Below are 26233 nucleotides of genomic sequence, written 5' to 3'. Positions count from 1 at the left end.
GACAGTGACATTCCCTCCCACTTAAAATAAGACTTCGATTAAAGAAGAGACTATTGATGTTGTTGAAGATCTTCGTCATCATTAGGCCATTTATGCTTGTGGTGAAGCTTGCACTAAGAAATATTGAAGAAGGTTCCTTTATTGTCTTGTTGTCGTGCTTTAAATGCTAAATACCAAGTTGTAGCATCATTCTTTAATGTATTCTTCTTTGTCTGCTTCTAAATGTTGGACTTGAAGTTGTTGACTTGGCTATGTTGCGGTGTAGAAGAATCTGAAGGTTCACCCATGAATTCTCTCGATGATACCTAAACAGCTAAAGTGTTTGGCTTGAAAGTAGTGAAGTACTCATCCAAATTGTTAGAAAAATATGCGAAATTCTTTGCAACGTTGAAAACATTATCCTCTTGCTTGATATCAACTATGTCATCCCATGTGGGTAAGGTGCAAACAAGTGTTATATTTGCTTTTGTAATCTCTGTGTCTTCAAAAAAGTCCATCGTTGGTGACTCATCATGTTGGGATAAAGAATCCAAGGACTTTTCAATATCATCTTGCTATTCTTCTAAAGTCATGCTGGAAGAATCCTCGATGTTGTCGTCAAGTGACTCAATAAAGTTTGCCATAGATGTGTCAAGGTTAGGACTAACATGAAGTGCATGAGTTACTGCATGTTTTCCTTTATCGGAGTAGTTGTCTAAAGTTGAAGGTTCCACATTACGGTTTTGAGGAGCATTGGGTCATTTAGGGCATTCAAACCATCTATGGTTGCCATTACAAATTGTGCACAATCCTATCTTTTACTGGTCAACACGAGAAGATGAAGCTATTGCACGACGAGGAGTGTAAGATTAGATCACGTCCAGAGGCCCGTTCACGATACAATGTACGTGGTTGAAAGAATTGTTGTTGAAGCTCGAAATGATTAAAAGATGACTTGCCCTGTTGGCAAGGTTGCTACAAATGTTGCTAGTGGGAGTTGGGTCAGAATTAAAAGTTGCTTGATGAGAATTGTTCATAACGTTTATGAGCCATATGTGAACCATTTCCATAACAACCTTGAGAGGCCGATGTTGGAGAATTCGGATTCAGATTCGCGACATGCTTGGCATAATGAATGGCAGTGGAAAGGTTGACAGTGTTGTAATTTCGCACGTTCGAACACACACGAAGATTGGGATTAAGACGCTCGACAAAGGCATATAGCCCGTCTTCAAGAGTTATTGAAGAGATCTCTAGTATTAAACTTGTGAACTGTGAGATGTAAAAGGCTAATGATCTGGTTTGGGTCAAATGGTGTAAACGAGATCATGCTTGGAAATCTGCATTGGCAGGTATAAATTGCTTAAATTTATTCCAAGTTGTGATGGACTTGCCATCAGTCAACTGCTATTGCCACCATAAAAAGGCAGTATCTTTGAGTAAGGAGGCGGCAATAGTCACTTTCTTGGTCAGAGATTGAAGTTCTCAAAATATAGATGGAGCTGGTATAGCTGCTGATCTAAAATGCATTTATTGCATTGGCCTTTGATGTCCAATGTCTTAGAATGATTTGCTTAAACTAAATGATAAAGGCCTTTAAGTTCAATATTATCTACCTTTGTTGGTATGTCGTTGGGAACTAGAGCTTGTGTGTCAACTGAAGCACGTGAGTTGGTTGGTTGGTTGGGAGAATCCTCGTTGAAGTTGTTGAATATAAGAGATGCCTATGGGATGGTAAGGCCAAGATAAGGATGACGTTCCAAGAGAAAGGTATAATGAGGTAAATCCTATTTTGAAGTTTGAACCCCAAATATCCACACGAAAAACAAAAACAGGAACATGTATAGGAGCACAGGAGGGTACCCGAGGAGGAGTATCTTGAAGATAGCTCGATCGTAAGTCTGGCCATAAGCCATTGTAGACGAAGATTTTATTGCCAAATGGTAAGATGCGTCCAACTAATGCATGTAGGTGTCTTCATCCCATAAAGAGTAATATTGCTGCCCGAGGTGTGCTGTGCCTGTAAAACTACGAAGGGAGATTAAGCAAGACTACATTGTTGTGTATGTGGTGCTGTTATAGTGATGTGTAGGAATTTTCGTTTCTTTTCAAGTACAAAATACGTGGAACGAAATTCTGACGAACGGAGAAGACCAAGGGCTGTCGTGCTGTAGGAGGCGGCGAGAGCAGCACCACTTATCACTGTGAGGACTTTTTTTCCCCCCCTCTCTCTTTCTCTCTCCTGTGTGCGCGCGGCGGGCTGTAGGCGAAAGCTGTTTTTTTTTTTTTTTTGAAGAGGCGGGCCGTTGTTGTTTTTTTCTTTATGTGGACGGCTCAAGGCTTAGGCTTAAAGCCTAAAAAAAAGGACTTATAATATGCAGTAATCGTCGCGGCTTCACTTCGAAAGCAGGCGACTATTGAAGAAGGACGATTCAGCCTTGGAGTGCCATCACCAACGGGCGCTTGGAAAGATGGGAGAGAAGACCCTGGTGAGGCTACAGCTTGCCATTGGTTTTGGTTTTTTTTGTGTGCTATAGAAAATTGGGAAATCAGGCAAAATTGGGCAAAGGGGCCAAAATTGAATGGGACATTCTTTCCTGCTCTTTCATACAAACCTTGCTATGGCCAATTTCAGGGTTAAGATTGGCTGATTTTTAGGGTTAGAGTTTTGCTGATTTTTAGGGTTAGAGTTGGTTGTGGGCATCCTACATAGGTTGGAGTTTGTTTACTTTGATACCACTGTGAGGACTTTTCAGCCTATTAGTCATTTAAGACATGATTAAAAGACATAACTGAAAAGTAAGATGCTTAGAGTGAAAAGCTCTATTGTTTGCATTGAGACACAAGGCCTTGTTAAATAGGACGTAAAGAGGTACAAATGAAGAGGCACATCCTTGATGAAAGGGTGTGACTCTTGAATGAATAGTTATGTCTTTTGGATGCAAAGATGTGTCCTTTAATCAATAGATGTGTCTCTTTGAAGAGACGTGTCCTTTGGTGATGATTTTAGAGAATGTACAGGCGGAAGCATAAACTGAACAAGAGAGAGAGAGTAGAGAGAGCTTGTGGACAAGATCACCTTTTATATTAGCAATAATATTTACAATGGCAATTAGCTAGCAAGAGATGCTGAACTTGTGTAAAGGAATGGATGAGAAAGTGAATATGAGGACTAGCATTATATAGTGAGGATGTGACTTGGTCGACTTTCTTTGGAACATGCTGACGAGCTCACGACTCACTTTACAAGGAAAAAATACATATAATACCCAAAACTTAGGTACTAGATGCACTAATTCTAACACCCCCTCTGCAGCTCATAGTGTGCAAGAGTCTGAAGAAGATAAGTTGATGAAGATGCAACCATGGACCCTCCAGCACCACGAATACTGGAATCACCTGAGAGAGAGCACCCTCCAACTTGTTTCCTCAAAACGAAATGCCACCACGAATAGCAAGGAACTTTGCTTGGCTACGAATTACTACACAAGTATATAATAGTGAACTCTAAGAATAGATGATGAGCTGTTAGACACACCGCGTTCATAATCCCCAACAGTGGACGGAAAACACATCACGTCTCAAAAGCCTCGAACAATAAACTTGAAATAGATCCAGTTCATAATCTCTGCTACTCAAAAGATAACCATGTCCTAATGCTCGGAACTCCAAATCACGGTTCCTTTACGCCAGTAAAGTGGAGTTGTAATCAATCCCTACTAAAGAAGTACACCATCTGGGTCGTCCTAAGCCGGAAGTGCCTTGGGAGCCCTAGAAGTGGTACTAGAAGAATTTGTATCATTATCATGTGTTGTGTCTTTGCCCTTTCTTTGAGATGAAGCCTTGCCCTTGGTCTTGTCCTTCTTCTTGGACAAACATTCCTTGGACAGATGTCCCCTCTTCCCACAAGAGAAGCAGCGACTCCGACCTTTCTTTTGAATTGTAGAAAGTGCCTGGTCAATACTGTTGAGAGACACCTTTAACTTACCTTGTGAAATGAGGACGAACTCTTCCTCCAAGAGTAGGGAGCGAAGATCATCAAAATCCAATTGAGTGGATGTGACTTGGCACTGCAAAGATCAAGAAATCACATCATAGTCCGTCCGGGGGAAGCTTGGTGAGAAGGATAAGTGTAGCCAGCTGAGTAGAGGACAAAGCAACACCCATTGCCAGTAATTGGTCATGGATAACCTTGGCCTTGATGAGGAAAGACTGCATGGAACTGCCTGCAAGACATAACAAACTGTAGAGTTGCCCTTGCAAGGTAACTGCCCTCATCGACGAATCTCGAGCAAAGAGATTCTCCAATTTAGACCATGTGGATGAACTAGATCCGCATTTGAAGCTTCCAATGGGCATAGTTGGGTCCTTTCAACTTGTCATCCTTGTTCGTGCAGGGGGGAGCCATATCTACAGCAACAAAGAACACAAATCTCAGCTCTCCAAGACTCCTCTCAAGTGCTTTCCAGCGAAGCGCGGCTCCAGAACCAATCAGCCCCTCTCAAACTTGAGAGAGACAAAGGCTGGACAGCAGCAAAACAATCCAAGAACCACCGTGAACCTCCTATTGAAAGGGCAGGGACTCATGGAGGAAGAAGAAAAAATAGTGCCACTTGTCTGGCAACACCATATGCAAGAGAACTCACCAACAATTGATGCTGGAGCAGAAAACAACTCCAACACTTGCTTATGTAGAAGAAAACGCAGCCAAGAACCTTCACACCTTTGTAGAAGAAAACGCAGGCAAGAAGATTGGCTGATAGCAAACAGAGAGCTGGCTGGACTAGAAAACGCAACAAAGTAGTGAAACGCAGCTACTATTAGGGACTGATCTATAGCGAGGAGGAGGTATGGAAGAAAACGCAAGGCACTAGAAAGAGATGGTGGGCAGATTTGCAGAATAGTGGAATAGCTTGAACCTAAGCGAGTGGTACCATGTTGGAGAATGCACAGGCGGAAGCATAAACTGAACAAGAGAGAGAGAGTAGAGAGAGCTTGTGGACAAGATCACCTTTTATATTAGCAAAGCTTTACAATGGCAATTAGCCAGCAAGAGATGTTGAACTTGTGCAAAGGAATAGATGAGAAAGTGAATATGAGGACCAGCCTTATATAGTGAGGATGTGATCTGGCCGATTGCCTGAGGAACAGGCTGACCAGCTCACGACTCACTCTACAAGGAAAAAATACATATCATACCCAAAAAACAGGTATTGCACAAACACACTGAGATGCACTAATTCTAACGGATGACCCATGTGACAAGGTGTGACCCTTCACTCGTGCCCCTTCAATGATTAAGAGTAATAAAAGGTAATTAAGAGAGATTAAGAGTAATAAAAGGTAATTAAGAGAGATTAAGTCAGAATCGTGACATGTAGGATGTACCCAGAGTGTAGGAAGATTTTGCCGAGCCGTAGCCACACTTTTTGGTTGCCCACTCTTGATCTAGAGGGAACCAAGGGGTGTTTGCATCTTAGTCACTAAGTAGTCGCTCCCTTCAATTTTGGACTTAGGCACCATGGGTCAGGGGAGAGTTCGGGGGTGATCATTAAGATCGGGGAGGACGAGATGGGCCTCCTCAATATTCATGTCCTTCAATAGGACATCAAGGTGGACAGATTATATAGGTGCTGTAAGAGCTTCCTCAGGCAGTTTTTTGGTGCATGATGGAAGGGGACTTCAACATGCTAGAGACCCTATAGACAAACATGGAGGAGGGTTGGACACTATCTCGCAGGCTGAGTACTCCACTTGGGAGGTGTAGATTCTCACCATGAGAGAAGATCCGTAGCACCTATAAAGTTTGGACGCCCCCCACAAGAGCTTGTGTTTTTCTAGTTTAGACGAGGATGCACGGACTAAACCTCTCCTACATTGACAGATTTTATGTGGATGAGTGGGCATGCAGAGGGGTGGGGTGTGGGGGGGGTATGATAGGCACCACGTTATTTGACCATGCCCCTTTCCTCCTCCACCTTGAGGACCCTTGGCAGCCCGAGTGATAGTAGAGTGTCCGCATCCCTGAGAGTTTGGTTCAAGATGCTACTATTGGCCCACAGATAGGGAGATATGGGACACTCACCTTCAGACATGGATTAGCTGGCTGCTGGGGGCAGACCTAGATGCGGGGCTTAGAGAGGTTGGATCGGTCTTGCAAAGAGCAGTTGAGGACAGGCTCATATCTTTTTGGAGAGCACGAGAGGAGCTTGCGCAAGAGCCTCGCCTCCCTTCAGAGATTGCAAGAGCAGACCCAAGATAGCCCATGGCTGGAATTAGATGGAGACAGCCTACATAGAGATACGCTCGATAAAGGAGGGTGAAGTTCAGGTACCACGCTCGTGCATCCTTTTGGACTAGTCAAATGACATTGTCACGTGGGATTTCTTCGAGATTACAGTCCCTCATCACCGCTGACACGTGGTCGGCGAGCTGAGGAGTCCATATGGTGACATTGAGTCTTATCTCCCTCTGGCACACATACATGCTTCATCTAGGATAGGAGCATCTCGATAGCATCTTCACTTTTGGGAGGTGATCGCCATGGTCCCTTTCGCCAAGAGGATATGGCAGTGCTCCTCTTGGAATTTGAGAAAGCCTATGATAGAGTGGATTGGGCTTTCCTCAAGGGCACCCTATTTTGGATGGGATTCCCAACCAGATGGATTCGGGGAGTCTCAGCGCTTTATTCCGCTGCCCACTGTTAGGTCCTCATTCGCGGTGCCAAAGGGGACAGGTTCCCGATTACCAGATCAATCCGCCAGGGGTGCCCACTTAGCTCCTTTCTCTTCCTCTTTGTTGGGGGCGCTGGTAGATGATATTGCCACCTACCTCTCACGAGAGGAGGGGAATCTCCTGAGCATGTACATCTGGTATTGTAGATGTAGGATGGTATTCAGTATGTACTTGCAGGTACAGTAGGGTTTTTAGCTTATACTTGTAGGTACAATTAGGGTTTCAGCATGTACTTGCTAGGGTTTCAGGGTTTTAGCTAGTACAGTCAGGTACAACGGGTACAGTAGTGTCACATGCACTCTACACTCAGTGCATGGTGACAAGATGGCTCATCATCAGCAGTGCAACAATTGTACATTATTAGAACCCAGTAGGATGATAATTGTCGTACGCCGTGACCCCATTGTACATCCTCAGTCTAGGATAAGTCAGGCACGAGCTACGTAGGTCATTCCTCAGCCTTAGCGAGTCAGTCAGTCAGTCAAGTCCCTTAACCCACTTGGAGAGAATCATTCATGCATGTAGAGTTAGTAGAAGCCTTAGGGTTTGCATCACAAAGCACTCTATATCCTGCATAATATGCATTCATATGCCTTAGGGAATTTACTAGGATTTATGTGGTTTTTTTCCCATATTTTTTGGTATTTATTTAGTGTTTATTGTCATTTATAAATATAAACTTTACTAAATAAATGACCAGCCAACTTGACCAGCCTTTAGTTAGTATAAATAGGCTTGCATAGGGCTTAGTTTCTCATTCAGTCTTCAGTGAGCTGGGCACCTTCATCCTCAGCCTTAGGAGCATCCCCGCCTTCAGCCCTAGACTAATCCAGCCCTATTGGAGCTTCTGCGTTTGCTTCTCCAGCCAGGAGACCTTGTGTTTTGCTTCCAATCAGCCTCTACAGTTCAACGCAGCCCTTCAGACCCTAGGCGCATGCATTCAGCATCTATTCAGGTCCAAATCAGCAGGCAGATCTGCGTTTTCCTGCATAGTGACCAGCTGCCTGCAGATTCAGTCCTACACAGTCCCCAAAACAGCAATAAAGTCTGCGTTTTTCTGTCCAGCATCAGCCCAGCCATGCGTTGACAGTTCTACAGCAGTTCTTCGTTGCGTTTTCAGTCCTACAGCAGTTCTACAACAGTTCCTCCGCCTATATGCATCATCCATACATGCTACAGCCCTCTGGTAAAGGTAACCAAGCATTCATAAGCATTTACAGCATTCTAACATAGCTTAGAACAGTCCACCACCTTCTTTTCTCAGCCTTAGGTGTGCAGCCCTTCCTCATGCCCTTGGGAAGAGTGCATAGGCTCGAGATCAGTTCATCGAGGTGTTTCTACAGCCGTGTACAGTTCAGCCAAGCTTCCGATCCTCCGAGATCTTGCGTTTGGCTTATCTACAGTCCACAGTCATTCTCTCTAAAGAAATAAAGCAAATACTATCTCGTTATCGGGATAGGGGGCCCTTCAGTGGGTAATTCGGGACCCAATCTGGTGTACAGTTCTCATCTCTCTCTCTCATATCTCTTTAAAGTTTGAAGTATTAAAGTGGATTGCTAAACTCACGAAACTCAGGATACAGAAGACGGTGTGAGCATTTGTGTGACAGGATCTTCCAATACAAAGACTTCCGCTGCATATCACAAGTAGGTACACAAGGTGCCCACAGCAACACAACAGGTACATTAGGTGCCCACAACAAGTACATACCAGGTACAAAAGGCAGCTACAGTAGGTACAATAGGTGCCCACAAAAAGTACACAGTAGGTACGTAAGGTAGCTACAACAGGTACAACAGGTGCCACAAGAAGTACATAGTAGGTACAATAGGCATAGTAGGTACATAAGGTAGCTACACCAAGTACACAGTAGGTACAATAGGTGCAGTAGGTGCCCACAACAAGTACACAATAGGTACAATAGGCGGCCACACTCAAGCTAATCGATTTTCAGATAGAGAGCCAGGGAGATATGCGCTAGCCCCCAAAATGTGTGATAAAAATGAGAGAGAGTCGTGGAGTAAAGTTGCTGTAGAGGAGGTGGAAGGGGTCCAGTCCCCTCCTGCCACTTGGCAATGCCCTTAAGTATAGGGTGGACACTACCCAAGCCATTAAATGGCCTCACGTGGATGAGAAAAGAGGTGAGGGTGCCCACTAGGTGGATTGGACAATAGTTATGGAACTGGCCCGGGCATTGACCAACGGGTGGGCCAATATTTAAAGTGAGTGTGAACTCCTAAGGTTATAAAACCTTTGCAAATATAAGTAAGGTTAGAAATGATAGTTACCACCTGTTCACATGCCACAAACTCAGTCAAAAGATTGGGCATTCACATGATAGTTACCACCTGTTCACATGCCACAAACTCAGTCAAAAGATTGGGCATTCACACGATTCACGGGTGGGCGTTCGCTTTCTGTGAACTGGACATGTCATAGCAGGCAGTCACGCGAAAACAAGTCACGTGAAATTAGTTTCAAGCTAGTAGAAATGCGTGCATGTGCATTATGGAATGGATATATCTCCTATTCCTGGAGTTTGTAAAGAGTAGGTCTTCCCAAGCATGGAAGTGGTTGAATGGGAAGTCTAAACTGGGATCCTTGACAGTGGGTTCCACGTCCTGGCCACACTACGAGCAACACGAGGCCTGGTCTCCCGTAGGTGACGCGTGTCCTAGCCTCAGTACGGGCGACACGAAGCTCCTTGGCCTCCCCTAGCTTAGCACGAAATAGGGGAAGACCACTTGGGTTGCCAAATGGTGACACTTGGCCACCATGTGTGGTATATTATTTGTTGCTATAGTGTTCTCTCGAGCAGCATGGCTTGAATAGGTGTAGAGGCTTATGTATGATGGAATCATGCCTGGTGGGCTCACGCCTCTACAATAATTGTTCTTAATGACCTAATAATTGCAAAGGACAAGAATTTTCCTTGGAACTTTTAGTTAGTACAGATTGTATGACTGATAGGAAAATCCTTATAGACATGAGTAGGTATGTCTGAAACCACACCGGCTAGGTGTGAATGTCCTTGGGCACCGTCTTGTGAACAATACGCTCGTTAACACTAAAATGAACTAGCCACAATACACATAATCACTGAAAGATAGTGGTGCTTATTCTTTCTATCTTTAGTGGTGCATTTGTCCTATCAACTACTTATTAGCTGCACTAATTCTTTCTATTTGCTACTTCCCTTAGTGCTAGGCTTCATTATGGCTGAGTCTGCCCTGCATCTCTGGAGGTTTGACAGAAACTCAGTACGAAGGGCTTTGTGTGAATATATGCTCTTATGTGGTGTGTGTGTGTGTGTGTGTGGAGTGCGTGTGTGAGAGCATATCTTGATAACAGAGTTCTATTGTCACGTGCATCCCGCACTTGGATGCCACGTAGACATATCTGTACAGAAGGTGTAGGACCTGGGATGGTAAACTGGTCCCATGTGAGCCCAGTCCGGGACGAGTCAACCAGGGTTCCATCCCAGTCGTCCAAGGTCAAGTGTGCATTGTCTTGCACATGAGTCCAAGGTCAGGTGTGCATTGTCCTACACATGAAACACATGAAACAGTGCCAGTCCGCGTTGTGAGTCTCCCTCTAGAATGATGTCAGTGACTCTGTGTATTTGGTATGATACCGGATGCCAGAACACTGTGTAGACAGATAGGGTTGCAGTTAGGAAAAGGGGCCAGCCCATAGGGCTACCCCAGGAACTCATGTGGGCATGGGGAAAGTACAAGACAATCCCCATAAGGGCCAGGAAGGCCTTGGCTGTACCCACCAGCCATGGGAGGGCCATAGGAGGGCTGTAAGACAGTCCTAGGGGCATACCAAGGGTAGCCGATGGTTATCCAGCCATGGGATGGCTATGGGGCAAGTGTGGGGCAGCCCAGCCTCCAGTACAGCAGGTAGACAGTGCCCAGTCCCCCTAGACTTATGTGCCTAGTGCCCAACCAAGTGTGAAAGCATGCGCAGCATTTATTGGGAATTTAATGCTGTATATTCAGTCGTGGGCAGATTTTAGGACAATCGACTGCTTATTAGCCAGCTGACTGCTGTCCTAGAGGAGTATAAATATCAAGGCCACAAATCATTTGTGTTTTCATCATTTGCCTAGTGCTGAAGCTAAAGCAAGGGCCAGGACAGGCCAGATCAAGCTAACGTAAAAGCGCAAACTACGCGAAGAAGACGAGGCTAAGCATTTATCCAAAGACGAGGGCAAACATCTCTCTAAATAAAGCCCTGAAAAGGAGAGGAGTCTCTTTGAGGAATACAAATAGTTGAAGTGAAAAAGGAGAAGAATTTTTTAAAAGTCTTTTTCTACTTATATTGAGAATAATTTTTATTACAATTTGCATCACTTTGACTTTATCTCCTTCTCAATCACCATCCTCCATAAAGATACACTTTATTTAGCATGATAAGTGTTCATAATATATATATATTGATAACAGTGATTGTTTTTGTGTTGTATAAACTAACCTGATTTTTAAGAATTTCATTGTATCGTTGCATTTGCCTTTGGTAGAATGTGTTGAAAAGCTCTTGTAGTGCATTTGTTTTTGTTTTCCCACCACCATGTCTAGTTGTACGAAAATAGTTGATACGTGCGGCATAGTGTGATTTTTCCATGCCTCGAGTATTCCATGTAGCAAGAGGCCCTTGGTTCCTCACAAAGTATGAGCCATGTGCAAACTAACCTGATTTTTAACAATTTCATTGTATCGTTACATTTGCCTTTGGTATCATGTGTTGAAAATCTCTCGCATTTGTTTTTGTTTTCCCACCACCATGTTGAGTTGTACGGAAATAATTGATACGTGCGGAATAGTGTGATTTTTCCATGTCTTGAGATTTCCTTGTAGCAAGAGGCCCTTGGTTCCTCACAAAGTATGGGCCATGTGTAAACAAAATATACTTCACATGTAAAAAAACATATTACTAATCATTTTATATCATATTAATTAGTCAATGTAAGAATTACATGAAGCAAAAACTCTTACTAGGTAGAAGGTTATGTCCTTGTTCCCCCAAGCGCCTATTCCTAATGCATAATTGATTGAAAGAAATTGGTTTATGTTGTCCTAACCCTAGCTTTATGCATATAATGCTTAATAGATAGCTTGATGGAGAGATCTCCATCAAAGCTCTCTATTAGAGCTCTATGCATAGGATTAGGGTTAGGGAAAGGGAGAGGAAAGAGAGGGGAAGGGAGAAAGGGAAAGGAAAGAGAGGGGAAGGGAAAGAAAAGCTCACATAGATCTATGTAGAAGCTTTCCATGAAAGCTTGGGAGAAAGTAAGAAAGGAAAGGGGCACTTACCTTGGAGAGGAAGAGAGGCTTGATGGAAGAGGCGTGGTAGGAGGAAATGCTGCTGTGAAAGCGTCCTCTTCATATGTGTAAGGAGTTGAAATAGGTAGAAAGAAAATCTCCTATCGGCAACGATTTAGGTGGGAGTCTTAGTTTCCAGGTCGTTGCCCAGCAACAAAATTTTGCTGCTAACTTTACCGGCCGGGCAATAATATTTCGGTGCTATAGGAAGTGATATTTCACTGCTTAACATCAATTTTTTTGCTTCTGAGCAGGAAAAAAATGCTGCTGAATCACTATCTAGCAACGAAACCCTAAGAAAGACGAAATTAACGCACAAAACTGAATATAGATGTGCAAAAAAATAGAGAGAGAGAGAGGGAGAAGAGGACACAGTATTGGGTCCCGAATACCCTCTGTAAGGCCCCCACCACGAATGGTGTATTTGCTTTTATTAGAATGATGTAAAATACTGAAATAAAAGACTAACTGAACCTTTCTTGGCTGAGAGGGATCTCTGCCCTGATTTCTGAGCATTGAAGTTACCGATCTCCCCCGAAGCTTCCTCGTGTTACATCTACATCCACTATTGGGCACTGATGACGTTAGTAGGGATGTCATAGTATCTAGTCCATACTATGCATAATGGAGTTGATAGTTATATAGTCTTGTGGGTTGACTACCATGAGTATATAACATGCACTTTTCTAAAAGGTGAATTTGGGCATGTTCGTGGATTCAACTAGGTATATAATCATTGAAAGATACATCATTGCTCAAGGCAATCTGCAAAAGAGAAGCACCGCACAATAGGGGGCTGTAAACGGGCCGATCCCCCCCCTCCCCCCCCTCCCCCCCCTCTCCCCCCTCAATACTTAAGTATATTATTGGAGTATTTTATTTGTGTACAAAGTTCCAAGGGCTTGCCAGCTAGATAATCCATGCAATGCATAATATGAGGGCATATTACCCAAACAAGTATTTGCCTGTGAAGAATTCCGAAGCCAGACTCGTCGAATGAGTCAATGCAACCAGCCTCGACTCCTCATACACCTGGAGTTGTGTGAACACGAAACTATCGATCTGAGACCATGCATCTTGTACTAGACCCTGGCTTGCACAACTCGCAAAGGAACGGGTTTGGTTCTCCCAAGTGTAGGCACACAAATAGGTGCTCACACTCTACGAGTACACGAACAGGTACTCGTAGAAGATCCGGTACACAAGCTGGTACTCAATGTAGAAGAAGGTACACGAACATGTACTCACCAATGAGGCTGGTACCCGCTTGTAGGAGAAGGAATAGTGGAAGAAGGTGGAGAAGAATGGGGGAGAGGAGGTGGAGGGGTCCAAGCCCCTTGTGCCATGTGGCACGGTCCACCATAATTAACGGTGGGCACCTCCTGTAAGTATCCACACAATTATGAGGCCATGTGTGGGTGCTTAGAGTTTGGGCTGGCCACACTTTTATCGTTGGGCCCTGGGCGCTTGGCCAGTGGCCTATGCCCAACTTATTATAATAAGTGTGATCTGCTAAGGTTATAAAACCTTTACAATAATAAACAAGGGCTAAATGAATACTTACCACCTGTTCACTCATAGTTGTTAGGTATGATACCATACGGTTCGTACGATACGATACCATACGGAAAAATACGGTATGATAAAATTTTTTTTCTTATCGTACGGTCTTTTAAAAAAATACTTACAAACTTTAGTATTTTCAATTTCAAAGAGAAGACAAGTTGTCACATGACTCAAACCAAAATTCCATTAAAACCAAGTTGAAAACATACATAGATGTTAGGCTAAAGCCTAAGTCATACAATGCGAGGCGCTCTAGGCGCATGTAGCCATAGTAGTAAGTACAAAAAGTGGTGCACAAAAAAAGGGAGGCTAGAGGGTTGGGGCTAGAATCTAGATGGAGAAGTGATCACTATCAAAATCAGAGCTCTCGCTAGGATCATCTCCATCAGAAGAGTGTCTATCGGAGCGCTTGCAAAAGTCACCCTCGCTAAGGATGTTGCCCTCGTCATCAAACTCGGTCTCTTTAAGCTCCTGTGACAAGGCAATCGGAGCGTCCTGGAGGAAGAACTACCGGAACCTCATTGTGTGTTTTAAAAAATTACTTATAAACTTAGGTATTTCCAATTTCGAGATATGGAGTATTTTAAAAAGGAGGGAAGCATCATAGTGCAGAGGAAAGCTCAAAGAGCCATAGACAAGGAAAAACAAGACCATTATTCCAAAAAAAAAAATTGGGGGAAAAAAAAGTTTCTCGAAAAAGTATGTACGAGTCCCTACGATATTTCGTACGATATGCTGTCGTACGTCGTACAGAGACAACTATGTGTTCACATGCCACAAACCATGTCAGAATACAAGGCATTCACACAGCTGATGGGTGGGCGTCTCGAGCGCGTGAACTAGACACGTCATAGAAGGCATTCACACGAAAACAAGTCACGTGAAAACAGTTTCAAGTAGTCAAAGATGCATGCATATGCATTATGCAATGGAAATATCTCCCATTCTTGGAACATGTGTGTAGCAGGTCTTCTTGAGCACGGAACTAGCTCAATGGGAAGCCTAAAGTGGGATCCTTGACAGTGGGTTCCACGTCTTGGCCACACTACGGGTGACACGAGGCTTGGCCTTCCGTAGGTGACGCGAGTCGTGGCCTTAGTACGGGCGACGCGAAGCTCCCTAGCCTCCCCTACCTTGGCACAAAATAGGGGAAGTCTACTTGGGCGGCCAAATGGTGACATTTTTCCCTGACTTCTAAAGAGTTGACCTCAACTGAAAAGCCTCCAAATACGTTTGAAGAAGCTGTGGGTAATCTTTGAATAGTCTTCATCAATCCATTTTGCATTGATAGGCAAATAGTTCTTGAACTTTACAAGGTATCACTTGGAATGCTTATCGGTAGGTAGCTTTCTCTTCTTGTGAAACACAATCTGTTCATGTTGAAGAACTTCCTCTAGCTCATCAACCTTTGGTGGCTCTTTTGTGACAAGCTCTTCTGGCTCTGGCCCCACATACTTGCTCAATAGACTCACATGAAAGGCATTGTGAATCTTCCAATGATCAGACAATGCAAGACGGAAAGCAACCTCATCAATTTGCTTGATCACCTTAAAAGGTCCGTAATACCTGGTTGAGAGCTTAGGGCATGCTCTCTCCTTTCCTGGTCTCTTACGGAGTCTTGCTTTCTCAAATTTCAGCAACACCCAATCATTTTCCTTGATGTCTACCTCTCTTCTATGCTTGTTGGCAGCCCTCTTATGCTTATCTTGTGAACGAGCAATGGCTGTCCGCACTTGTGCAAAGGCAAGATCAAGGTCTGTGACATACTCATCAGCTGCAAAGATCTCCTCCTTAGTGTGCACAAGGCTATTAGAAAGCTTTTCCATAATCCACCAATGGGAAGCCAAGCCCTTTGGAAACATGATGACACGGCGAATCTTGGATTTCTTAGAGAATTCCTCATCACCAAAGGCAATGCCAAACTGGGCTATAAAAGCCATTGCCTTGCTTGCATCATAATCACCATGATAGGCTTCAAATTTCATAGATTTGTCACCTGCTTTAAATTCTTTAAGTCTCTTGGCATGGTGACCCTCATCTTCCAGCTTTCTCTTCCCCTTGTCCAATGGGGCAGCAGCAGGTACATGCATATGTCCATGGCGAGAAACTGATACAATGTGCAGCGGAAGAAGGGAAAGTGGAAACATAGGAGAGAGTGAGAGAGAGAGATGGAGAGGAAACACAGGTGAGAACTTGCTCTCAATATCATCACCAAAAGGAATACATGTCCCGAGCAAGAGGGGAGAACCTCGTAAGTGAGGGACTGCAGCTAGACAAGCTAAGCGAGCAATGCAAGTAGTGAAATATGAGGGAGGCATGCCGGCTATATATACCTCTACATTAAGGCAGCCGACTGGTGATAAATACCTCCACGACTGGGGAAAATCCCAAGACCATAAAATGGGGAATAAATATGGGTAAAATATGAGTGAGGGGTGACCAGCCCCTCTGACTAACATGGTCAGCCCTAGAGGCTAAAATAGGACACCAAATCGGAAGCCAGCAAGTAGGGGATGATATCTAACCGAGCTGAATATGGAAACGTTGAAGCCTCAGATCAAGAACTACTGTAGAGAACAACCAGGGGGGGAGGGATGGCACAAAATAACTAGAAGGGACAGGCAAAAGGGAGCCCAGAGACCTCCAAGATCAGGGCAAGGGAAAGCAAGCCCAAACAGGCCAAAAATGCAGCCTGTTTGGGACAGCTATGTTGCTATCTAGACCTGAAAAAAAAATGCCTGAGAACCCTGGAAGGTGCCGCCAAGAAGGACAGGTATGCTGTCCAAAAAAACCGCCCCTATCAGGCTGCCTAGAAGCTGCCAATTGACACCCTGATGAAGAGGAACTGCAGCCCACTGAAAAGGGGGATGAATCAGCCCTTGAAAATCTGAAACGCAAGCTTCATCTGGTGAAAAAAATGCAGATCAGTCCATGGGTAGAGGAGGGAGTTTTCTTTAAAAAAAACACCTTTAAACCTTAGGGGGGGCCTCTAAACTCTTTTTTTTTTTATAAGTTTAATCTTTAAAAAAAAAAAAAAACGAAACAACCCAAATCGGCGTTCCAATGCTTTTCTGGTTTTTTTTTTCTCTTCCCTCGTGGATTTATCGCTGCCGGCGCCTGCGTTGCTATCGTCGCCCACCTGGCTGCCGTCCATGCTTTCCTACCGGCGCCGCCTACGCTCAGGCATCCGGGGCGGCCTGTGCCACTCTACGCCTGGCCGCATAGGCCTAGGCACCTGCCAGCCTGGCCGCATGCAACTTCCGGTAGCCCACAACCAGCATGCGACCAGCGCCGCCACGATCGCCTCTCTCTCTCTCTCTCTCTCTCGTTCAACCAAAAGCAAACATGCTTTTTTTTCTGTTTTCTCTCACAACTTGTTCATGCGGCTGCACAAACACCTCCAGCCTTCTTCTTGCAAAGCAAACGACCCTGCTAACCACCTACACCCTCATCACGGGTTTCTTTGATGAAAAAGCCACACACTATCTGAAAAAACAGCAGCAGATGCATAAACAAAACAGCAAGCGTCTTGAACACATACCTTACTTTGACCTCATCTTCTCTACCTACCAACTTGCTCGTTCACGAGGCATGCTCTAATACCACTGTCAAATCCCCATAGGATCTCCTCATAGAACGCTCCTAGTACGAGACTCGAAACCTGTAAACAAACAAACAAACAAGAAGGGAGGGGTGTAGGCTTGACTCATTACCCAACCATGACAGCTGTGGACAAGCCCACAATCTTGGCTGTCCCACCCCAACGCTGAAAATCACCGGCGCTCTGATACCATGATAGAATGTGCAGCAGAAGAAGGGAAAGTGCAAACATAGGAGAGAGAGTGAGAGAGAGAAAGATGGAGAGGAAACATAGGTCTCAATATCATCACCAAAAGGAATACATGTCCCGAGCAAGAGGAGAGGACCTTGTAAGTGAGGGACTGCAGCTAGACAAGCTAAGCAAGCAATGCAAGAAGTGAAATATGAGGGAGACATGCTGGCTATATATACTGAAACCGGCCCCTGATGAAAACCAGAGTGCGGTAGACTAGCAGTCACCCGTCCACTTGTAGTCTAGATGTGAAAACAAAATAGATTGGAGCTAGAGTGCCCAAATCTGAAAACAAAGCGACACCTGTTGGCCCCAAAGCTTGGCGCTCCTTGCGGTATTTCTTTATTCAATTATAATAATATGAATGGCTGAGTACAACAAAAATCAGCCAAGAGATTACACCTGTATGTCCAATCTGACGGCCCACAATACCTCTTAGCACAGAGGATCTATGCACACAGATCTGTGTTCCACAATAACACACTGTGCCTCCCTCTGATCAGCCAAGACCACTAAGCAGGGCAGCCATGAGCATACATCTGGCATAACTCAAGTGCATGATACAACATCTCAGCTCATACATACATATGCTGTCCAAACTCTGTCTCAACCCTTGTCAATCTGCCATACCCCTCCTCTCACAAGGGGCCAGATAACTCATATCTGCAACAGACATCAAGCAGTAGAAAGAGATAGATGAACAGAAGCGAAGCTTACCAAATTCAGCTCGTGAATTAGCACTGGAGGAAGCAACGGTACCAATCTGTACTTGCAGGCACTTGTTTCCACAACCCTGCTTCACACATGTGTTTGTACTTGTCTGTACCCTCCTCCTTGTGTTCACTTCTATGCTGTCTTTGAAAGTACAGATCTGAAAAACAGCCCCGTACCCGTCTGTACCACCTTGGGATACGTGCCAGGAGTTGTACTTGCAAGCGCCGCCTGCTGTCTGCACCTGTGCTCGCCTGAATCAGCGCAGTCAGATCTGTCCAGCACCTCAACGCCGCCTGCAACAGCTCTGTTTAGGGCAGCTTGTGTCAGCCGTGTCTGTACACTGTACGGCAGTCGTACAGGGCTGTACGGCCTGTACCTGAACCTGCAGCCACCTGATGATAGTCGCCTGCTAAGGCTGCCTCTGTTCCACAGCTCAACGCCGCCTGTACTCAACAGTACCTGCAGTCGTACAGAGTTGTACGGCTGTTGTACGGCCTTCTCCAGCACACAGCACACAGAAAACAGCAGCAAAACAGTCTTCAGCAGGCAGAGCAGATTCAACAGCAAGCTGCGCGCGAATAGCAGGTGGCGGGAGGGCGGCGGCAGCAAGTTCGAAGAAGCGAAAAAATGTACAATAGGCGACACGTTATCCAAGGTTTTTTTAAAACCAAAAAAAATCGTCTAGCAAAAAAACGCGTTCCAAAAAAAAGAATATTTCAAAACGTTCACGATTTTTATTCCATGAAAAAAATGCGTTTTTAAACAACTATGTCTCTCACTAGCTGTGATGTTTTGCTAGGAATGCCTTAGTATGCTCGAATGGAGCCAAAGAAATCATACAAAGAAAAAATCTCATTCATGCATAGAGGTAGAGAGTTGTTATAGATGCTGGTACTCCAGGAAGTACCATACCTATTGTTTTTTTTTTTTTTTTTTTCCGGGAAAAAGATCCTTCTATTAGTTAATGAGAAAACGCCATAAGGCTACAAAGCTCACCTCGCAAGGAGGGATAAAACACAGAGAACTCCTGAGCTCCACCCCCGTGGCTGGCCGCTCTCTGGGGGGGGCTACCTAGTAGTACAAGTGGGAGGTGAGAAAAGCCAGACTGGAGGCCTGTAGTGCCAAGTGACATCCTCGCCCCTCGCGGTGAGGAAAGGGCCAGGGTGCCAAGTGCGGAGGAAAGCCTTGCGGCGCCCTCTCATGCGATCCGAGTCGCCCTGGAGTTTCCCCCAGTGTCCTCTCAATGTGTGGATGATGTCCACCCAGAGGGCCTGTATGACCTCCGCCGATGGAGTCGCCTGGCGGTCAATGGCCTCCCTGCATCGGGCTCTCCATATGTGCCAAGCCGTCATGCTGCTGATCATCTCCCATCTGTGCCCGACCCCCTCCTGAGGGGCTGCCGATGAGAAGTCTGGCGTCGGAACCACCGCCATCGCCCTGTTAGAGACCTGGATGGTCGCGCTGCCAGGGACGTCCTCATATCCAAGGGCCGGGCCGCTGTCCGTGGCCCAAGCCACCGCACCCCACGTCACCAGCATCTCACCTGGTGAGCCTGCAAAAACCATCCTGAGAGCGCGCTGCCAGACCTGCTGAGCCTGTGGGCAATCCCATAAGCAGTGCCGCTGCGACTCCTGTGCATGGCCGCACCGAGGGCAGGACGCTGGGTGTCTGCCAAAAGCTAGCCATGCCCCCACAGCCAGTCCTCTATGCGCTGTGAGCCAGAGAAAAAGCGTCACCTTCCGGGGCCGGAAGCTGGCCCAAAGGCGCTGCCAGAAGTCCCTAAGAAAGGCAGGGGAGAGCCCCTGTCGCCGCCAATGCTCGGCCGCCGCCGGGGTGCTCGCTATCCTGTGCCTCTGAATCCGCCGCCCCAGCCTCGCTGTGTACTGAAAAAAGGGGATGCCTGGGCTGGTAGGGGCCAAATAGGGATCTCGCCAAAACCACTCACCTGGATCCCACTGAAGGCGAATAAGAGGCCTGCTGTCCCAAGCCCATAATCTCCAAGAACAGTCCTCTCCTATCGAGGCCGGTGAGGGGTCTACATGCCACTGTCTCTGATGAAAGCCGACCACCCGCACCCTCTGAAGAATACAACCCTGGAGCCCATCCAAATCTAGTCGTGTCCTCTGAAGCTGGCCACCCTCTCCCACCTCGAAAGTGAGTGGGGCGACTCTCTCCGCTGTGCCGCAGACCGCTAGAAGGATCTCATGCCGAGTAAAGACACCCATCCACTGTGGAGGTGGAGGGTCCTGTACTGGGGTCCGCCACTCCCGGGGGATGGCCGCCTCAATGTCTTGTCTCATCAACTCTCTGCCCCTCATCCTACTGAGTCTCCTCTCCTGGGCCTCTAGAGGCAGCTGCTGAAAACATATCCAGTCGTCCAGGGACTGGGCTGGGCCGGAGCTCAAAGGGCCCCACGACACGTGAGACCGCGATCCAACCATATGGCCACTGGGAAGTCGAATCAAGGGGTTCCAGATCAATGGCTGCCTCAGGCGCTCCTCATCGGTGCCCGGAGGAGTCTGGAAGAGTGACGGCCTCAGATGCGACCAGGCCCTCAGAAGGCTAGCTGCAAAACGCTCCTCGAAGCCAAGGCCCACTCCTCTGGATCGCTGCTCTGTAAAGATCCACCTAATGCTGGGGGTCCAGGGGCCGCTAAGAGAGGGGGTGCGGCTGAGCATCCTGGAAACAAGAAACTCCTTCCACGGCTCAGCGCCTGGCAGGAGGCCACGAACTACCAACTTGCCAAGCAATGCTCGGCTTTGGCAAATAGGATCAACAATGCCCAGGCCGCCTCTCTCCCTCGGCTGAGTGATCACCGCCCATGCCACCTTGGCCCTGGCGGGCCGCCCATCGCCACCGGACCAAAGAAAGTTCCTGATGAGCCGCTGCACCTGGCCAATGCATGCCCGAGAGAAGGCCCAGCAGGAAGTGATGTACCACATAGTAGCAAGCAGAACCTGGTTGGCCACAACTACTCGGTCAGCCAGAGATAAACGAGCGGTACTCCAATACAGAAGCTTCTTCCGAATGCTCAGAAGAAGGGGGGCTATCTGCTGCTCCGGAGATATGTCAATGCCCACATAACATCCCAAATAACGCACTGTAGTGCCAGGGGGCAGCCACTGAAAACCGTCAACTGGCCTCCAAGTCGGGGGGGGCATAGAGCTGACCCACAGCCCACACGACTTGTGCCAGTTGATCAAAGCGCCCGAAGCTCTGCAAAACCTGTCCATGGCTAAGGCGAAGCGGCGGAGGTTCTCCTCACCTCCCTGAAGATAGACAGCAGTGTCATCCGCAAACTCCGAGTCTAGGAGCTCCTCCGAGGTACGGATGGGAAGCTGGAGGCCCCGCAAACCTGTATCCTGAGCCGTCAAAAAAGTGCTCATGGCCTCCGCCACAAAAAGAAAAAGAAAGGGCGCTAAGGGGCACCCCTGCCGCACCGAGCGCGAGAGCTGGAACCTCTCTCCGCGCACGCCCTGTATCAGCACCTGGCTATGAGCCGATGAGTAGAGTGCAGAGACCCCACGGATCCACTGAGGGGGGAAGCCCATCCTCTCCATAGTGCCTTCCAAGAAGGCCCAGTCCACCCGATCATATGCCTTCTCGAAGTCGAGAAGGAGCACTGCCAGATCCTCCTGTCGAAATCTAGCCAGAGCCGTAGCCTCCCAGAAGGAGAAAATGTTATCCAGAATGCTCCTATCCTGGATGAAGCCAGTCTGCGTGGAGTGGATGATGTCCGGAAGGTGAGGCTGAAGCCGCCTGCTGATCGCCTTAGCTAGGACCTTGTAGGCCGTGCCTAGCAAGGTGATCGGTCTCCACTGTCTAATCTCCAGTCTGTCTCCTCCCTCTTTGGGGATCAAGTGGATCAAACCCTCAGCCATGCTGTCCGGCATGACTCCTGACTCCATAATCTCCTGGAATGCCAATCTGAAGCCCCTGTGTAAGAGGCCCCAGTACCTCTGGAAGAAAGCCACCGAAAGACCGTCCTCTCCTGGGCATTTGCCCCGAGGTAATGCCTGAAGAGCCTCCTCCAGTTCCGTATCCGAGAAGGGGGAGAGAAGGGAGTGCTGTAAATGGGCCGGCACAATCGGTCTCGTGAAGCTCCAGACTGCCTCCCGAGCCTCTCTCACCCTGTCATCTGCTGGCTCAGTAGAGAGAAGGTCCCTGTAAAAATCTGTGGCTATAGCCCGAACCCTGGGGGGATCCACCACAACCTGGCCATCAGCCTGCCGGAGACGCCTGAGACCCTCTCGTCTGAAGCGAGGCCCTGTCGCCTCAAAGAAATCTCGAGTCACTCTGTCCCCAGCCTGTGTCCAGAAGGAAGCCCGAGCATGGAATCGGAACTCCACCCTCCTCTCCTCGATGGATCTGATCTCCGTGCGAGCTGACTCCATCTGCTCTGAGATCCAAGGGCTCGTAGGATCCCTCTCCTGGAGTCTCTGGAGGGACGCTAGACTCCTCCGTAGGCTCCTCTCCTGCTCTCTGAAAGCCTCCAGCCGGTCCAAGGCAGCCTGTCTGAGCATCTGGCTAATCTCCTGCAAGCCACTGGCAAGATCGCTGGCTGCCGATCCTCTCCTGAACTGCAGCTCCTGCCAGACCTGCTCAACTCCGATCGCAATCTCGGGCTCCTCTATGAGACAATCTGGAATCCGGACGCTCTGGCTCTGCTCTCCTCTCGTGGGGTCCTCAATCTGGAGAAGCACTGGATAGTGATCTGAAAACGAGGAGCCTGCAAGTATGCCCACTGTGCCACCTCTATCACAGGCCCACTCATCAATGTAAAACCTGTCGATGCGGGATAGGTTAACCCCTGTGGCCCGTCTATCCGAGCGCGAGAAAGATAGGCTCCCCTGCAACCTGCCAAACTCCGGGAGAGTCCACGGATCCTGGCCTCTCACCTGAAGCACTAGTTCCTCCCAGGCAGCTAGCTCCGGCCCATGAATGGTCTCCTGGCTGCCCCCCATCCTGTCCTCTGCATCCTCCAGCATGTTGCAATCCCCTCCGAGGCACCAGTGGTCTGCCAAGGGGAGGGACTGCCTAATGGTGCTCCAGAACTCGGCTCTCCCGGTCGCCCCATTGGGGGCGTAGAAGTTGAGGAAGCCAATGCGGTCTTCCCCAACCCGAAGGATGATCCACTGCGCACGACCCTGGACCAGAATGCCAGAGTCCACAACTTCAGATAGAAGCTGCTCGCTGACTGAGATGCATACTCCACCCTGGTTCCCCTGGGAGCCATATGCCGGTGACCAAAAAGTGTGACTCCTGCCTGGCAAGATCTTCCCGCAGGTGCGGGTACGCCCAGCAGAAAGGTGGTGCTCCTGGATGAAAAGGATATCGATGGGTCCTCCAACGAGAGCCCTCTGGATCTCCTGGCGAAGTCTGCCCCGTCCAATGTAGCAGCGATGTCCACCGAGACCCTGGATGTTCCATGAGAGGATCCTCATGGATGAGCTATGGCAAGTGAAGCAGCCTCCACTGGCTCACCCCTCTCAGCCGGCCCGGATGATCTGCCCTCCACTCTGTGAGTCTTGGGCGCCGGCTTGGAGGGAGAATAATCACTGTCTGTCCGGGTGCGGAGTCTCTCCAAAAAGAGGGTGACCTGTCTCTGTGTCCAGCCCCACTCCGCCTTCGCCCTGTCCAGGGCATAGGCGTGAGACCAATTCTCTGCATATATGTATCTAAAGGTAGGCTGCACCCTCGGGGCGGCATGGAGGAGAATCAGAAGCACCGCCTCAACTGAGGTGTGGACCGGATCCGCCCGCCAGTCTCCTATACCAAACAGGCTCATGCGGGCTGAGTGTAATCGGGTCTGCAGTAGGTCCGTGAGCCCCAAGTCACTGAAGTGATGAGAAAACTCCAGTATCTGATCACGCAAAACTTCCTCTACAGAGTTGCAATCCCATGCTGTGTCTGGGGCAACACTGAGAGGAAAGGAGAAAGCCACCATGCTGCTCACCACAGAGGGAGAACGAGAGGGATGGCACACCACGCAAACTCGCAAGGGCGCGACCAGTGTCTCGAACGGGCCAGCATCCAGCTGGAGGCACCTGAAAAAACCGTAATCCACTGGTAGCCCCATCACTCGCGGGGGCCCCCCAGGGGAGGCTGGAGAGAACTCTGTGGCGGGCGAGGCGAGGATCGCCATCTCCACCGGCCCGGAGTGGCGGTGGAACAGCCGCTGGACTGAGCTCTGGCCTACCCAGCTGCGCTGCCCCGGGGCAGTGGGTGGCCTGGCGAAGTATCCTGGAGAGGCCGAGGGAGGGATGGGGGCTCGTGGCGAGGAGGGGGGAGAGCGAGGAGAGGATGGAGAGGCATCTGCCAGAGGATAGGTGTCAGGGGGGGCCGCCGGGGGAGGCGGGAGAGGGGGGGCTGGGGGGGGAGAAGGAAGGGTGGAAGGAGTGCTCTCCGGGTGAGGGGAAGGGGAGCCGGGGGTCGAAGAGTGCAGCCCAGGATCCTCAGGAATCTGCTCCAAGGAGGGTGGGGGGCCCCCCGCGGGGGGAGGTGGGAGCGGGGTCTCCACGTGGGAGGCTCCACCAGCGGCCTCAACGGGCACTGAGTCTGAATCCTCGTCCATCGGGGTGGGACCTGCTGGCCGCCTATCCCTGACAGGAGCATAAGTGCGGCTAGGTGCCTGTACGCCAGCCGGAGTCGCCTGTCCGCCAGCCTGTGCTGCCTGCTGGCGTCTGCGACGACGGTCCCTGCGGGCCGGGCGTTTCCGCCGGCGAACCTCCTGCCATCCGCCAGCCTCCTGGGACTGCGCGGCATCCTCCGCCGGGGCCTGCTCGTCAGATGATGGCGCCTGCTGTGACGAGCCAGGGATGTCCGGTCTCTGAAGTGGATGGCCACCCCTCGGGTCTCCTGCAGGGGGTCCGGAGGCGGCATAACGTGAAGGATGAGCCCCCTTGCGGGGACAGGCGCGTGCGAGATGGCCCATCTCCCGACATATGTAACACTGGCCGGGGAGGCCCGAATACTCCACGCGCTGTATCATATGTCCTCCAGAAAGACAAGGGAGAAGGATCGTCTTCGGGAGGGACTCCGGTGACGGAACCACAACCCGAATGGCCGGGAGTCCTGCTGCCCGAGCAATCACTGAAGCCGCTGTCTGAGGCGTCTCCACCACCTGCCCGAACGCCTTGCCAATGGATGACAAGAGGGGCAAGTACTCCCTACGGAGTCCAGGAAAACAGATAGTGACGGGGAAACCTGTCGCGCCTGCTAGCGGGTCAGAAGCGGGGTCGAAACCATGAGTCCATCGCGCCAGGAACGCCCGGGAAGAGCGGAGGGCAATGGGGCTCCGAGCCAGCACCATCTGAGCTGCCTGTGGGGACTCGAAATCCACCTGATAGTAGCCACGTCCCAAAAAATCCACGCTGACGATCTTGGCGGGCACGCCAACAAGGCTGCCTTGCAGAAGGTCGCGAAGCTCTCTCCGCATCGGACGGCTACCCACTATCTTGCAGACCAAGGAGGAGGCCTCAAGAGCGGAAACTGTGGAAACAAACAACTGAAGATCTTCAGCTGTGAACTCCAGACGGAGACCGGAATCGGCAGGGTTAGTCGGAGCGGCTTCCATGGAGTCCTCCAGAGGGAAAAAGCCAGAAACCGGGGTCACCAACGGGAGGGACACAGCCCTGCGAGGAAAAAAGAGAAGCGGCGGGTTACAGGATAGCGGGGGCGGGGCGCGGGGGGGGGGAGCTGAGGCGGGGAGGAGTTAACGGTGGGCGGAGGGGCGGGACGGAAGGGAGGAGAAAGCGGGCGGAGGGGGGAGAGGTGGCGAGGGAGAGAGGAGAGGGGGAGGCGGAGGATGATAAAGGCGGAGGAAGAAGGAATGGGGAAGGAAGTAAACGGCGGGGGGAGAGGTGGGGAATGCAGCGAGGAGGGAGGCGAAGGAAGAGAAGGCGGAGGGGGAAGAAAGCGAAGAAGAGGAGGGAGGCGGGGGAGTGGCGGCGGGGGGGTGAAGGCGGGGGAGAAAAGCGAGGCAGAAGGCGGTGGGGAGGCGGCGCAGAAGGGTGCGATGAAGAAGGCGGGGGAGAGGGCGGAGGAGACCGCGGAGGGCTGGCGGGGGGGGAAGGTGAGG

At 48.9% G+C, this 26233-nt stretch overlaps 1 protein-coding gene across 3 annotated transcripts in view; it reads left to right on the top strand.

Annotated features, from left to right (window-relative positions):
* Positions 1-1903: 1903 nt before the first annotated feature.
* Positions 1904-26233, top strand: part of LOC147609104 (cytochrome oxidase assembly protein) — a 33812-nt gene continuing 9482 nt past the window's right edge. Inside the window, exons 1-3 of one of the 3 annotated variants that reach the window (XM_086788565.1) lie at positions 1904-1922; positions 2093-2183; positions 2361-2468. In XM_086788565.1, coding sequence (XP_086644691.1) covers positions 2451-2468 — 18 coding nt within the window. In that variant the 5' untranslated portion in view covers positions 1904-1922; positions 2093-2183; positions 2361-2450. Of the gene's footprint in view, positions 1923-2007; positions 2184-2260; positions 2469-26233 lie in introns of those variants that run through there. The other 2 variants (XM_086788563.1, XM_086788566.1) reach the window with 2 other exon arrangements.

The sequence above is a fragment of the Cibotium barometz genome, chromosome 52, assembly GCF_041138505.1.
Source record: "Cibotium barometz isolate CiBa-2024 chromosome 52, ASM4113850v1, whole genome shotgun sequence".
Classification (NCBI taxonomy): domain Eukaryota; kingdom Viridiplantae; phylum Streptophyta; class Polypodiopsida; order Cyatheales; family Cibotiaceae; genus Cibotium; species Cibotium barometz.
The sequence above is the reverse complement of the archived record's forward strand: the minus strand, read 5'-3'. Positions and strand labels throughout refer to the sequence as shown.